Source organism: Anopheles cruzii, chromosome 2 (genome assembly GCF_943734635.1).
Source record: "Anopheles cruzii chromosome 2, idAnoCruzAS_RS32_06, whole genome shotgun sequence".
Taxonomy (NCBI): Eukaryota; Metazoa; Arthropoda; class Insecta; order Diptera; family Culicidae; genus Anopheles; species Anopheles cruzii.
Window position 1 is genome coordinate 36,230,082 of NC_069144.1, and position 14,055 is coordinate 36,244,136.

The 14,055-nt window shown below is 51.9% G+C and overlaps 2 protein-coding genes across 2 annotated transcripts; one reads left to right on the forward strand and one right to left on the reverse strand.

Moving 5' to 3' along the window:
- Nucleotides 1-4,578: 4,578 nt before the first annotated feature.
- On the forward strand, nt 4,579-5,262 carry LOC128268039 (uncharacterized). The gene is made up of 2 exons (XM_053005036.1): nt 4,579-4,666; nt 4,724-5,262. Exons 1-2 carry the CDS (start codon nt 4,591-4,593, stop codon nt 5,260-5,262), a joined length of 615 nt encoding a protein of 204 aa, XP_052860996.1. The 5' UTR covers nt 4,579-4,590.
- Nucleotides 5,263-5,305: 43 nt separating this feature from the next.
- Nucleotides 5,306-6,566, reverse strand: LOC128267304 (congested-like trachea protein). The gene has a single exon (XM_053004110.1). It carries the CDS (start codon nt 6,375-6,377, stop codon nt 5,472-5,474), a length of 906 nt encoding a protein of 301 aa, XP_052860070.1. The 5' UTR covers nt 6,378-6,566; the 3' UTR covers nt 5,306-5,471.
- Nucleotides 6,567-14,055: the final 7,489 nt, after the last annotated feature.

A 14,055-nucleotide genomic window follows, 5' to 3' on the forward strand; every position in this document is an offset into this window, starting at 1 on the left:
CGGGGTGCACACAACCACTCGCGCCACTGGTTTCGATCGATCGGCGATCGATTAGCACATCCACACTTTATGCGCCGATAACCTTCGCTTTGATCCCTTTGACTTTTGCTATCTGGTAGCTGGTGTTTTCGGTATTTTTTATGCTCAGCTGGCCAGCTTCCGGCCTTCACGCACACACACACACGCAGCACTAGGCAGAAACCGGTCCTTGGACCTTGGGTGGGTTGCTTCTGGTGATCGATTTTCGGTGACGCACCACCGACGATCGTCGACGGTTGTGGTGTTTTGTGCCACCCGTCGGGCCCCTTTCCGCCCACCGTCTAGCGATCGAACCGGAACAGGGAACGCTCGGCATTATTATCGGTGGTGCCGGTGGTAGCGACACAGCTGGCGCCGGGTGTCGATGAATGGTGGCCGGGCGCCGGGAAGAGTGGAAACCACGGAACTGCTACCGCCACCACCGGTAACGGTAACGCGATACGGCAACAATCGGCGACCAGTGGTTGCTGCATGTTCCGGCGATCGGTTTCCGGTTACCGCGTGCTGGATCGAACACACACTCGCACACGGATTGCGCAACTGGCTGCGGTTTCCAGTCTGCGTGTGTGTTTGTTGAAACTTTTCTAGTTTTCTTCCGCAAAGAAAACCGATCGTTCGTTGCGTTCGACCAACGGAACACGGTGTCCCACTCAATTTAAGCCTTATTTACACACTCATACGTTCCATAAACACCCAACGGCCCCAACGGAGAGGCAGACATCTCAGCTACGAGATGAGGAACGCACCACCGATCGACATTTCGATAGCGTTAGCTGTAAACAGAAGCAAATTAATACAGAAAAAATTAGGTTGATAAGCACGGCACTGTGGACATTACACTGAATTTCGCTTCGGAACAAGCAAGACACGAGCACGCTTCACAAAATTGATGGTACCGAACCCGCCGACGACGTTATCACGGGCCATGCCGATAGATGGCAAATCATAAATATTACCCGACGGTACGTGCTCTCTCTCTAGGGATCCGCCGATAACCGGCACCAAGCAGCATGTCCTGAAGCACGACCGGAAGTCGGTGGATCTAAAATTAGGTTACATTCGCACCGACAGAAAAAAACGGAACCTTAAAAAGAAGCGGAACGGAGTGTTAGCAAAAGGGAATATCATAATTCACGCCGACCCTGGCCCCGTCAACACCGGGCGCCCGCGTGGTGGTAATAAATAAATCAAACCGGCGTTTGGCAAACCCTGGACTGGAGAACTGCGGAAACCCCTCTAATGAGAGGAAATTGAGGCGCGTGTGAAAACACTCACGGCACCACCACCCGGCGGCCCCGGCACTTGAGTTTTCTTTTTTCCGATGCTCCCCCCCGCCACACGCCACACTCTGACGACCAGTATGTTGGCCAGTTTCTCCTCCTGCAAGCCACACACACAAATTGCACTCTTTCCGCACCATTTTCTTTCCATTTTTGTGCCACGATTAGTGGCGGATCGACCGACGGATGGTACGCGAACGGGAGGTATTTCCCTGTTTTCCAATGCACGCATCACTGATTAGCACCCCCCCGTGCAGGCCCGATTGATGGGCCGCTGGTCTGGTCTGGTCCGGGGGATGCAGTTTTCACCGGCAGCGGCACTGCAACTGCACCGCAAACCCAGCAACCGTTGGATTTGTCTTCACTTCACTCGCGGCCGCGGCTGTTTGTGTTGCTTGCAGCGACCAAAACAAAGCCCTGGCCGCGGACCGGACCGTGGTGACCGTGGTTCGGCGGCGCGCGCGCGCACGCTCGCACACCATTACTCTGCAGGATGCGTGTGGCGATGATTTTCGATGAAATAGTACGGCAAGGACGAGAAAAACATCGCACCAACGATGAATGGTGGTGCGCGAAGCAGGAAGCAGCAGCCGGGAAGAAAAAGCAAATTTTCGGAATGACCGGAGGGGGGTGCACTGTCAATCCCGGTGGCCGAGATTTACGCAAAGACAACCCCCTTTGGATGTCGATCCGAACTTTTTGTGACAATTTTCTTCGGCCCCTCATCACAACAAACCAAACAAGACGTTCCACTTGATGCCACACACACACACGCACGGCTGGAGCAAGGTGCGTTCCATACGGAAATCGGATCGGAAGAGAAAGAACAGGACGGTGCAAAGAACACACCAAGCGCGGTGTCTTCTTTATTCGCTCCACTACCTGCCGCCGCGCGCCGTGGCCACCGTATTCTTTCTTTCTTTCTTTCGTTCGTCTCTCCGTCTCTCTTTCTCTTTTGGCCTCTCTCTAATGGGAAAGCAGGGCGCCGACGGACGTTCAGTCAAAATAATAATCGACCGAGAAACGCACACTCACACACAGACGCGCGTCTTATGCTTTTGGTGCACTTTGTATACACACACAACCACTCGGCGCGACGCACTCTTTATGCTTTTACGGGATCGAAGGAGCTGGAAAGGAAAATGAACGGAGGTCCTGGCTGGCTGCGATTGATTCATCGACCGTCGGCACAACTTTTCCAGGGATTGTTACGCTACGCTGGCAGGGGGCGAAGGGAGCGGAGCATCGCGAAAATTGCACGCGCATTCGCAAAACAACGCACGGTCTTCGGTGGCGCTTTCTGCAGAACATGTGTCACATGAATCGGAAAACTGGAATCGAATGTTACACCTTTCGACCCACAAATTCGCACCCACGGGCGCTCCGATGAACAACTTACGCGACCGAGGACGCACACGGCAATACACAAAACATACGAATGGTTTCCGACGAATGCTACGCGCGGTGCGGCATTTTCTTCGAGTTTTCTTCGCTCGGCGATGGTTTACTCTTTTATGAAGAACGACGAACGGGTCATTGTGGTCACCCCGACGGATGGTGGCGGGGGCAGCGAGATTGAAAATGTTCGCTTTTCCACGCGACGCAAACACTTTCTCTCTACTTTCTCTATTATCTCTAGTAAAATTATATTCTATCTTTGTTAATTTGTCCTAACGTCAAAACACGAAACGTCAAATATTTTATGAATGTTGTTTTATGAATTGAAGAAATGCAAACCTGACTTTTGAACTTGACCTTTCTTTACCGAAACTGACCAAGCGCCTCTTTTCTCTCTGTATTTCGCTATTCTCTCTCATTTCTGTGAGTTCTCTTACGAACGGAAAAGAGATAGCTGACGCAAGAGCGAGATAGTCGATGTATTTTCTTGCGTCCCCGGTGTCTTTCGAAAATTTCGAATTCGAATTTAGAAATTCGAAGTCAAACAACTGTCAGTTTATTCTGACAGTTATACATTTTGAACTGTAACGGTTCACAATCCGAATCTGTGGACCGAATCTGTCAGCTTTGCAAAAGTGTGTTGTTCGATTCAATGCAATCAATCATCATTTTGTGTTGCTTCAAGTGATTTGTTCTTTTCCTTGGCACAGCGCTGGCTTCGCGCACTTTTCACACGCACTGCACTGCGTTAGCACTTTTCTTCTTCTCCCTCTGGCCAGTGGGGTCGACCAGTCGATTTCTCCCCCAGTATTGCTCGATCCCTATTTGCAGGCGCTTCCGGATCGTTTGCATCCGCCTAGTTCGAAAGTCAATAGAAATGAAACAAAAATACCGCTTCCCTTGGAACGACCGAAAGTCAGGGCTAGAGAGGTGGTTGAAGGTGGGTCGGGTCGCTACATCAATATCGTCAAAGCCAAGCGCCGGGACCTTCAAAACGACGATGTGAAGCCGATCGATACTACCAGATCGATACTAGCGATAGCGAGTCGGAGATGGAGATTGAAGAAAGCGATCGAAGAGTGTTTAACAATGCAACGGAGCAGGAGAGGCGGTGTTCTGTTCTGTCTGTTGTCACCGGTCAGAACATCCATCACCGAACATTCTGAAAGACGTAGTCGACGTCACAAAGGACGATCCGCCGGTGGAACAGGCGGGAACGGCCGTGCTACTGCGGGAACGAACCTCAACGAGCTCACAACTTAATTTCCCGTACCGCTCGAAGAAAGGAGTGAAAATTCGAAGAAAATTTATGTTGGAAAACTCTGCAAACGACACAGATAGCTGGTTCCTGGCGGCGGACGGCATGGTGGTGAAATTTATGGGAGTAAAATCCATAGATCCTCTTTGTGTCTGTGGTACCTCTGGCGCAACAAGATAGGAATACTGGACTGGACAACAGTTTTGCACATCCTGTTGGGCTGGCGTCGTGGTAAACAAACGACAAAAAGAAACTAAATAGCACAAAAGAGTATCAGATGAAGGACATGATCTGCAAGCTATGCCTACTTATACAGCGTTTGTACCTCACCAGATGACGATTGGCGGACCGTATTTATCCTTTAATGCTGCACTGATGGCAAAGCTTTTATTAACACTTTGCACAATTTCCACGACTTACACGAGCTTACCGGGTTAGCTGGGCTTTTATCCGTTTTAATCAATTATTTTTTCTTTCGGGCGGACTGTTGTTGGGTTTCCCGTCTGCTGTACAAACCTTGGGATTGTTGACGGCCGCCGCCGCCGTCAGAGAACTGTCAGTTGGTGTGTTGTTGCTGGCGTTGTTTACGAAACGGTCTCGAGCATTATTTTCAAAATGGAACGGGATCGTACGAAAGAGGAGTATGAGCTGCAGCATTTTAACTTCACTGCCGAGGAGATTGTGGCGCAGAGTAAGAATTCGTGATATTGCTTTTGGCTGCCCTTCTTACGTTCCGATGCTTTCACAGACGAGCAGCTGATTAAATCGGCGTTGCACAAAACGATGTGTGCCTTCACGGAGCAGCTGGTCGAGAAGCGGCGCATACCGGAACCGGAGGCCGACGAACTGCGTTCGAAAATTGTCGAAACGTGCAACGAAATCCAGAAGGACTGTCAGCCCGCCATCGACGCACTGAGCGCGCTGTACCGCGAGACATTCTCCATTCCGGAGTGGCTGCTGCTACCGACGGATCTGCTGCATAAGAACGAGACGACGGAACAGGAGCTGGAAGAGCTGCAGCGAAAGGTGAACGAAGCAAAGGAGGCCGTTGACCGGGGAGCCGTATTCCTGGCGTCGCTCGAAGCGGAGCTCGAGGTACACCGGGCGCTCGAACCGTGCCTCCAAACGGAACGGCAGACTATCGCAGAGTTCGAGCAGAGTCAGCGAGAGGCCATCAATACGGACGAGCTGCTCCATCTGGTGAAACGGGTCGAAAAGGCCGGTTTGCTGGAGGACGCGGACGCGGCGACGGATTCTACAATCGATAACATTTTATTACAAAAATAACAGAATATAATGATTGGGTGTCACTTTTCACAACTGTCCTCGTTCCGCAATACTCCCGAACCAGCGGGGTGATTGTTTGCCCCGCTACTCTACGCGAGTGTTCGCCGAGGCCACAGCGGAGAGTGATGCGTGTGAGTACACGTTCGAGCAACGCGAACGTAGCGCTAACGTAGAGAGGCCAAGAAGGGTCCCCAACGAATCTTTCCGTGTTACAGGCCCGGCGCGACGACGTTGAGGAATTTCATAAACACTTCCACGCCGATGAAGCAGGCAGCATTGGCGGGGAAGGCTCGCAGCATTACGGGCGTCACACCCTTGTACAGGGCCAGTGGTCCCTCCGTCTTCATCAGCTCCCGGAACACGTCCCGAATGCCCTTCGGGTAGGTGCCCTCGGGTGCGGTTTGCAGCCGCGACTTGAGCACGTCCGCCGGCATTCCGATCGCCCAGTTAGCGATGCCGGCCATGCCCCCGGCAAAGATTGTTCCTAGCAGTGCGACCGACGCGTCCAGTTTGACGCCCGGTGCCGGTGCCAGCGCTCGCTGAATGTACTCGTACGTGAGGAAGTACATTCCGGACGCGGGCACATCGCGCAGCAACGTGGCAAAGGCGCCCTTGTAGATGCTACGCATGCCACCCTCGGCATACAACTGCTTGGCGCAGTCGACCATGCCGCTGTACTTCTGGGGCGTGTTGCCTCCCTGCTGTATCTGCAGCAAGCATTTGATCCGCTCGCCTGGGGCCATCACCGTCGTGGTGAAGATTCCGGAAAAGGCTCCGGCTGCAAAGAGCTGCCCGTACGACAGTTCCTCGTCCGGCGTTCGTTGCTGTAACCGTTTGCCCACGCCGAACCCGAAGAAGCTGACGGCAAAGATCGGAGCTACGCCTGTGATCGGGGCCGACATGCCCTTGTACAGGCCCCGGAAGCCCTCCCGAGCGATCGTTTTCTTAGCACAGTCCAGTGTTCCGGCGTACAGCGGGGCCTGACCCGCCGCCGGAAGCGGCATCGTCTGCAGGCGCACTTTGATCGTGTCCAGTGGATGGCCCGCCAGCACCGTGCACACTCCTCCGAACCCTCCGGACAGGAAATACTTGATCGGGCTCTTGTTTTCTGACATGTTGGCAGTGTAGTTTCGGGGTTCTGCTCCTTTCACTCTTCACCACGATCCGATGCGATGCTCCCGAGTGGACGCGCCGTTGCCTGTGTACTGTCCGTGCGCCTGCGGATGATGGTGTGTTACGGAATTCGGATAACAAACCTTCCGAAAGGGTGCGTGAGGATGAGAAAGGATTGTCGCTCCGATCGGCCAAATTCTCCTGCGGGTCCAAAGGGCAGACAAGATAACCAAAATAATGTGTGTCAAACCCGATCAGGAAAATTGTGCAATATTCGGGCGTCGCATGCAATGCCAAGTGGGACTCGCATACGGTTTGGCCACACAGTACCGACCCCATTTAAGGCTTAAGTGGCGAAATCCGTGCCATATAGCCATATATCGTGTCTGGTGCTTGCCCAATAACACAAGCCAAACTCCAAAAAATCTTAAGCTGGGGCCGCACGAAGCGTAAAACCGAGCGTAAAATAAAATTGTAATGTCAAATCGTTTACGCTTATGTCAAAAAGCTTATGCGTCCGCGGAGACGTAAAACGAAGCGTAAAACTGAGCGTAAACACTGTTTGCAAACGCTTACTTTACAAACAAATGGTCGACGACAGGCTTAGCTTCAGGACTCACGCTGAGCAGGCCGCCGGCAAAGCAATGAGGGCGCTTGACGCTCTCTCCGGCATGATGCGCAGAACTGGGGGCCTCAGCAGCCCCAAAAAACGGTTGCTTGCGAGTGTCGTCACCTCGGTACTGCGTTACGCGGGTCCCGCCTGGGCAAAGGCACTGACGTCGAAGCGGAACCTGGGGACTCTCAATCGAGTCCACCGGCTGGCTGCGATACGGGTCGCAGGCGCCTTCCGCACTGTATCCCTGGCGGCCGTGAGCGTGGTTGCTGGAATGATCCCCGTGGGGATCCTCATTGAGGAAGACAGGGAGTGCTACGAGAGTCGATCCCCGGGCATTCGCGCCGAGGCAAGACGGCGGTCGATAGAGCGCTGGCAACGGGAATGGGAGAACGACGTGCACGGACGATGGACGTGCCGTCTAATCCCGGACATCCGATGCTGGCTGCACCGGAAGTATGGGGGTATAAACCCCTCCCTAACTCAGTTCTTGACTGGGCATGGGTACTTCCGGGAGTATCTCCATCGGATAGGGAGAGCTCGGTCGCCGCAATGTCCGACCTGCGAGGGCCATGTGGAGACACCGGAGCACGTCCTGTTTGCGTGCCCTCGGTTTGACGACGCTCGGAAGCAAATGCAGCGTAGGATCGGAGATGGACTCACGGTGGAGAACATGGTCCATCGCATGTGCGCGAATAAGGATGCGTTCGACGGAGTGAGCGCGTGCGTTGCAGCCATCACAGCAAAACTGCTCGGTGATTGGCGACGAGAGCAACAGCAGCCGGCGGCGCAGACGTTAACGGCATCCACCGCACCTGCCGACTGGGAGTGAGGGCAAACAGCACAAGAGTGCTCCTTTTTTGTTTAAATGGCAGACGAGGACTAGCTCTGGTCCCCCCTTCCGAAGTAAAACCGGTGACGGTAGTTCCGGAAGGGGTAGGATGGAGAACCAAGTAGGGTTTAGTGGGTAGGACCTCGGCACCGAGGGAGAGTCCCACACTCCGTGCGTAAATGTGGTCCCCTACTTGTAAAAAAAAAAAACACGTTTGACATTTCGATATAAACTTTTTTATAGTTTAAGCTTGCCACACGAAGCGTAAACGATTTGACATTACACAGGTTTTTTACGCTCGGTTTAACGCTTCGTTTGGCTTTACGATTTCGGCTAGTGCAAATTGGCTAGCACTAGCTATAATCGTAAAAATTTAGGATTTTGGCTAGTGCAAATTGGCTAGCACTAGCTATAATTCACAAGCTATAATCGTAAAAACTTACGATTTCGGCTGGTGCAAATTGCAATTGTTTATTGGCTAGCACAAGCTATAATCGTAAAAATTTACGATTTTGGCTGATGCAAATTGGCTAGCACAAGCTTTAATCGTAAAAATTTACGATTTTGGCTAGTGCACATGCTACTGCTGAGGGTTGGAGGTATAATTTCCGCGGGTTCCAGTAAAACAGTAAAAAAAATTTTGCATTCAAACGGTAAGTATGTTGATGAACGGTAACTAGAGTTGATTTCTTGCACGGGCCGAGTTTTAACCCTTGCGGTCGAATCTTTGACGTGAAGTATTTCAATGAAACATTTCACCGTCACCGTTATGGTGTGATTCAAATTCCTTCAGATATTAAGCTTCGTTCAAAAATTGACACTTTTTCTTTTGCCTTTTCGAGAGTTCGGCAAATAAATGCAAGTCTTTTACACCTGAAATGGACAGAAGATACAACGGACTCCGCAACGTTATTTACGAAAAATGATTTATAATGTACCATCGCACGAATTGATTGACTGATCACTGCAACAAAAATGGAGGGCGTATTGATGACCTTTCCGACTTACACATCGAGCACGATTTCACAACGGGGGTTTTTAAGGGACTGTTTTAGCTCCCAATCAAGCACCGTGCGCATAATTCTATTCCCCCCCCCACCATTGCAAAATCATAAAGGGTATTTTTGGGGCTGCCGTTTGATGTGGCCGTCATAAACTCCACAATGGCCCTGGAGACCCGTTGGCTGACAGCCAGCAAGCAAATTTGGGGCTACATTAAGATAAATCGGTACCGGATGCAAGGCCGGAGCGAACGCACTACACGGATCTGTGGCGTAAAACAGCGCAACAGCACCGCCGACAGTTCGATGGACTGAGGTCCCAGTTGAGGCAACGTCTACAAATTGGACCTTTGATTGATCATCCTGGTTCGTGGTTCCCCAGGGCGAACCCAGGAACAGTACATGACCCTAGAGCTTCGGATTCAGTGCCCTGGTCCAAAGACTGCTCGAGCTCGTGTCGTCGCTCGGACGTTCGGACGTGTTCCACGTCAGAAATACCTCAAAACATTACGACCGAGGCGAAGCCGCCTGTTTGTTCCCTGCGGCATCGGAAGAGCAGGGAGAAACGTAGTATCTGTTGGGCCATTCTCCTCGTCGGCATATTCCAGAGGGCCGCTTTTTAGTTGATTATTTATTTACGGATCTTATCACATGCTTAACGGGGTTCATCAAAAATGCAGGTGAGATCGGCACGAATTCTTTCCGACGCCAGCTGCCCATCTGCTACGCCCTGTCGTCAGCTGGGGTGGAATTTCGCAAGTGCCGGTGGAATTCGCACCCATTTCTGGATGTACAGCATATTTATCTAGGCGCCATGATTGGCCCGGCCAGAGAGAGGGTGCTGTGGAACGTTTCTTTCGTTGTACCGGGCGGAGCTGTCGTTCTGAACGGTGGCCGAGAATGCTCACGGTTTGTGACCAAATTTACCTGATGTTCCGACCAATCCGATGTGTCAATAAAAATATTCGGTTGCTGAAAACTGGAAGTGGTTTCCGCTCCAGAGCCTTTACGCAATTTAATCTCCTCGATGGCCTCTTAATGGAGCCGGCATTTTCGGGCAGTTAGTGCCACCAGCCCGAAAAAGGCACACGGAAGCGAACTTTTGCTCACTCAATCTAAAAGTCTAATCCCACAATCCGCTTCACCGGCATTGTTGTGTAGCCCGCGGATCCCATCGCCATCTGGCGCACTGGGAGCTACCCGCCCGGTATGGTGCCTTCTCCGGACGATCGAGGATTTTCTCACCTGACATCTGGGGCTCCAGAACACGGCGCTGGCCAGTTATGCTCTCCGTGCACGTGCTTCGTTTGCCGTGAAAAATGAAATCCGGGACGTGGCGGGACATTCTAGGTTTGAGTTCATCCTTTTTTTGTTTTGTTTCGGAACGGAATGCCTCTCTCTCTCTAGTTCCGGCTCTCGAATGGACAGTTCAAGGGCGCGACTCCCGTCGGGAGTTCAGATGTCTGTGCAGAAAGTCCGCAGCTTTGTGCCGAAGTAGAAAAGTATGTAAAGCGTCGAACCATAATTTTTTACCCTCCCGACCCGATTGTGGCGTCCTCACGTTGGCGCTGCAAACAGGTGATGCTTACAGAGAGCCAATCAGAGAGCGGTGAAAGAGTTGTGGTCGGCAGCCACAAAGCCTGGCGGGCGCAACCGGAAGCCCTGGACATACTGACGGAGCTTCCGTTCCGACGTCGGGCACAACGGCGAATTAACTCGAGCGAAAAATGAGACATCGTTCGGTACAGAAAGGCAAGACAGCAACGTGGACAACAGAAAGGAAATCCGGAATGTAACCCCCTGACAAACCCGGAGGCAAAAGTACACCACCGCTGCCAACCGTCCGTTCGGGCGTCGGGCCCGTTCGTGGCCAGTGAATGTCGATGAAAATTAGGATAAACCGCAGGCGAAAAGTTTTTCCACTGACCGCAGCAATTAGCTCCCATTTTCCAGCGTCACCGGGCACACTGGAGCGTCAGCAGCGAGCGGCCGGAAGTACGTCGGCCGGGAATTAATTTGGATAATGAGTGACACGTCCTGGTCGGAGCCACGAATCACCACAGCGTGTATACAAAGTCGGTGGCTGCTAGAGGGCGTCTGCCGAAGGCGGGCCCTAGCGGCCCTAGCGGTGTTCCCGGGGATTTGGGACTTTGGGTCAGAAACTAAAATCTACGCGTAACGCCGTTGTTTGTTGTGCGGAACGACACAATCTTTTCGGAAATACTAGTACATTGACTGGTGGTATTGGTTTTGTTGAGTAAAATTTCGCAGAAAGTGTTATTTATGTTATTTTTTTACAGTGTTATTTATTATCTAGTTTCAAAAAAGAACTTAAAAAAACAAAAACAAAAACACAAACATAAAGTTTGCACTTTGCCATTTTGAGTGAAATGCAATATCGTTCGGATGGCCACCTCGATAATTCGATTCTCATAAGATAATTTTCAATGACTTTTTTGCACATTTCGTGGGGTACTTCGGCCATCTGCAAAGCTATAGCCTTGTCAGGATAAATTTAATTTAATTTATTAAATACCTTTATCAACCCCGTTGATAGATCAGTCGGTAACGCTCGTCGTTGTTTAACAACCCTGCCCGTAAAAACACACCGTTACAGAAAGCATAAGAGATTAACATTGTCTCTGGTGCAGACCAAGATCGCTCAGTGGTTGTAGCCGGATAAAGCATAATATATATGCAACAACTCAGGAACTATGGATCTCAGGATCTGTTTGACCATAGGGTCTGTTTCGATATTTTTAAACAGTGATTTAATCAACCGTACACCCAACTGACGGTTTGTGTTACCTAACCAAACAGGTAACGGTTTGAAACTGCAAAAAATTCGAAAAGCGTGTACGTTACACACGAGAAATGTCCCATCACACAAAGCGCTGCTAATTCGGAGAAAGCTCCTTAAATCTTTTAAGAGAGATCACTTTCCCCTGAGCACGTTGTCGAAGGCTTAGGGCGCCATGTATTCGACATGAGACACATTCTCCACGACGCGGCAGGAAGATGTATTCGCTAACGAAAAATTATTTACTGTCCCAAGCTCCCGATAAACCGCCTCCGAACCGACTGACCCGGCGGCACCGGAAGGTCGGTAATGAAGCCTTGACCCGTCCCAGGACAGCCCCGGAATGGGGCCCATTAGTTCCTGCGGTTCGGTACATAATCTTTTGCCGACCCCAAAACAATTTTAGTCCTACACACCGGGCACCCCGAACCCAGTTCCTCACAGAAATGGACCACGCGGGTCGCCCAAAACCACCAGAGGGTTGGCCGGTTACGGGGGGGGAAGGTGTCCTTTATCAAAAAGCAATCGAGAACAATTCGCCACCGTTCACCGTGGTGGTGGGCTGGCGGTGGGCAGCTTTCGTCTGTCCCGCTCAGCCAGCCGGTCAGCCCCGGCTATCCCCCGGCAGGATGGCTGTAATTAAATTAAACGTTAAAGTTTCGGCGTCTCTATTAGTGGCTTTGCCCAATTAAGGATAATATTGATTTTTGTGTTGATCGTTGTTAACGCAAACTGCGGTGCGGTGTGGCCTCCGGTGGCCCTCGGTGTCTTGTCGAGTGTTCCGCGGCTAGTGTATTTGATCGTTATTGTTTGCTTAGTGGCTGCCGGCCACGAGCTGCTAATGATGATTTTCCGGTTCCCCGGCCCCGGCCATGCCGGACCGTTAGGTGCCGGCCCAGCCCAGCAGTGCTGAGCGGTCTCCTGACGGTGTGGACGGCGGTGGACTTGACGTTTCGCAAATAGACAAGCGTTTTTCGTGTGGGATTTTCGCCGTGTCTTTCTCATGTATTTCCCATGATCGGCTCCGGCAAGCCTCATGGACCATCGGCCGAGTCCCCGGGGGGGGCGGCACCGTCACTGAGTGGGTCCCTGCGGAGAACTAAATTGACTGTGCAGATTGTTTGCCCACGCGTGCGAAGGTAAAAGAAAGGATGTGCCGTCGATACTGGAGATACTGGGCCTTTGTAGCGCCTTTGATTAGCGCCGGTGGACTGAGGCGCCGAGCGAGATTAGAGGCCATCGGTGAGGATTAAGCAAACAGGACCTGGATCGAATCGGAAGCAATCACTAATGGAGCACACGCTTTCCTGGCATAGTTCAAAGGGCGACGATGGCCTGGGAGAACTGTCTTACAAAGTGCTGGAGAGGAGTAGATATGCTATTACTAATTCATCGCCTACTGGGCCGACCGGTGCGATGACAGGTGGGACGGTTTGTAAATATAATCCCCTCTTCAGAGTAAACGGTCGCGTCCAGCCGTCAGGGATCATCTTCACTTGCCATTACAATATCTTGGTTCTTTGCCTGGACAGTGATACAATATGAAGCACGGTACGGACGACGGCTGTACATCTAATCCCTTGGGCATCCTTGGGTCAGGACTCAACTTTTCAGCCATCAACTGTGGCCGGCATTACTGACAGCCCATATCGCCCCAGTTGCCTTCGCATGAAACGCACTCCGGCCGAGTGTGCCATTACTCTAATTGGGGATCAGTGTTTGTAAGGCCTGCATATTCCACAAACGGGGACGCCCCAGTGTTTCCCAGCATCAACGGTCGTGTTCGGCAGTGACGTTTATTATATTGTTTAGTTGGAGAGTTTTATAATTCTTCTTTAATTTGCGGCCGTCCCAAAACTGATGCTGCCCTAAATCCCGACCGGCCGGCCGGGGATTGGTCAGCAACCCAACCACAACACGGGTGCTGCGTCAACACCCGGGCCAGGGCGTGCCGGAGGAGAGCGAGAGATGACCGCAAATGTTCACAAATAATTTTGGCGCGAACCCGACGGGTAATTGGGAAGATAAATTCATCTGCAACAAGCCCCCATCCCGAACCGGGCCGCCGCTCGGGAAGGAAGGCAGAAAAATGGCCGCGGTGAGAGGTGGCCACTCGGAGGTGGCGACAAAAATTGTCCAACACCATTGTCCCCGACCCCCTCGGGCCCGGCTGTAATGGGTTTATGTTGTACACGCCGCCGAGCCGGAGTCCTGAGGCTGAGCATAAATAACGGTAAACAATGCTGCTGCCGCTGCAGCTGATGGCCAGCCGTCGGCCGTCGGGAGCCTGGCGTCGGGATGTGTTGGCTGGCCACGCGCCACCCAACCGGTCGCTGTAGGATCTTATGGACGTGGAGGTGAGAAGTGTCCGGCACACACACACAAACTGGGTTAGAGTTCACCGGACCGCGCTGGTGTCCTGTTGTGTGTGTGA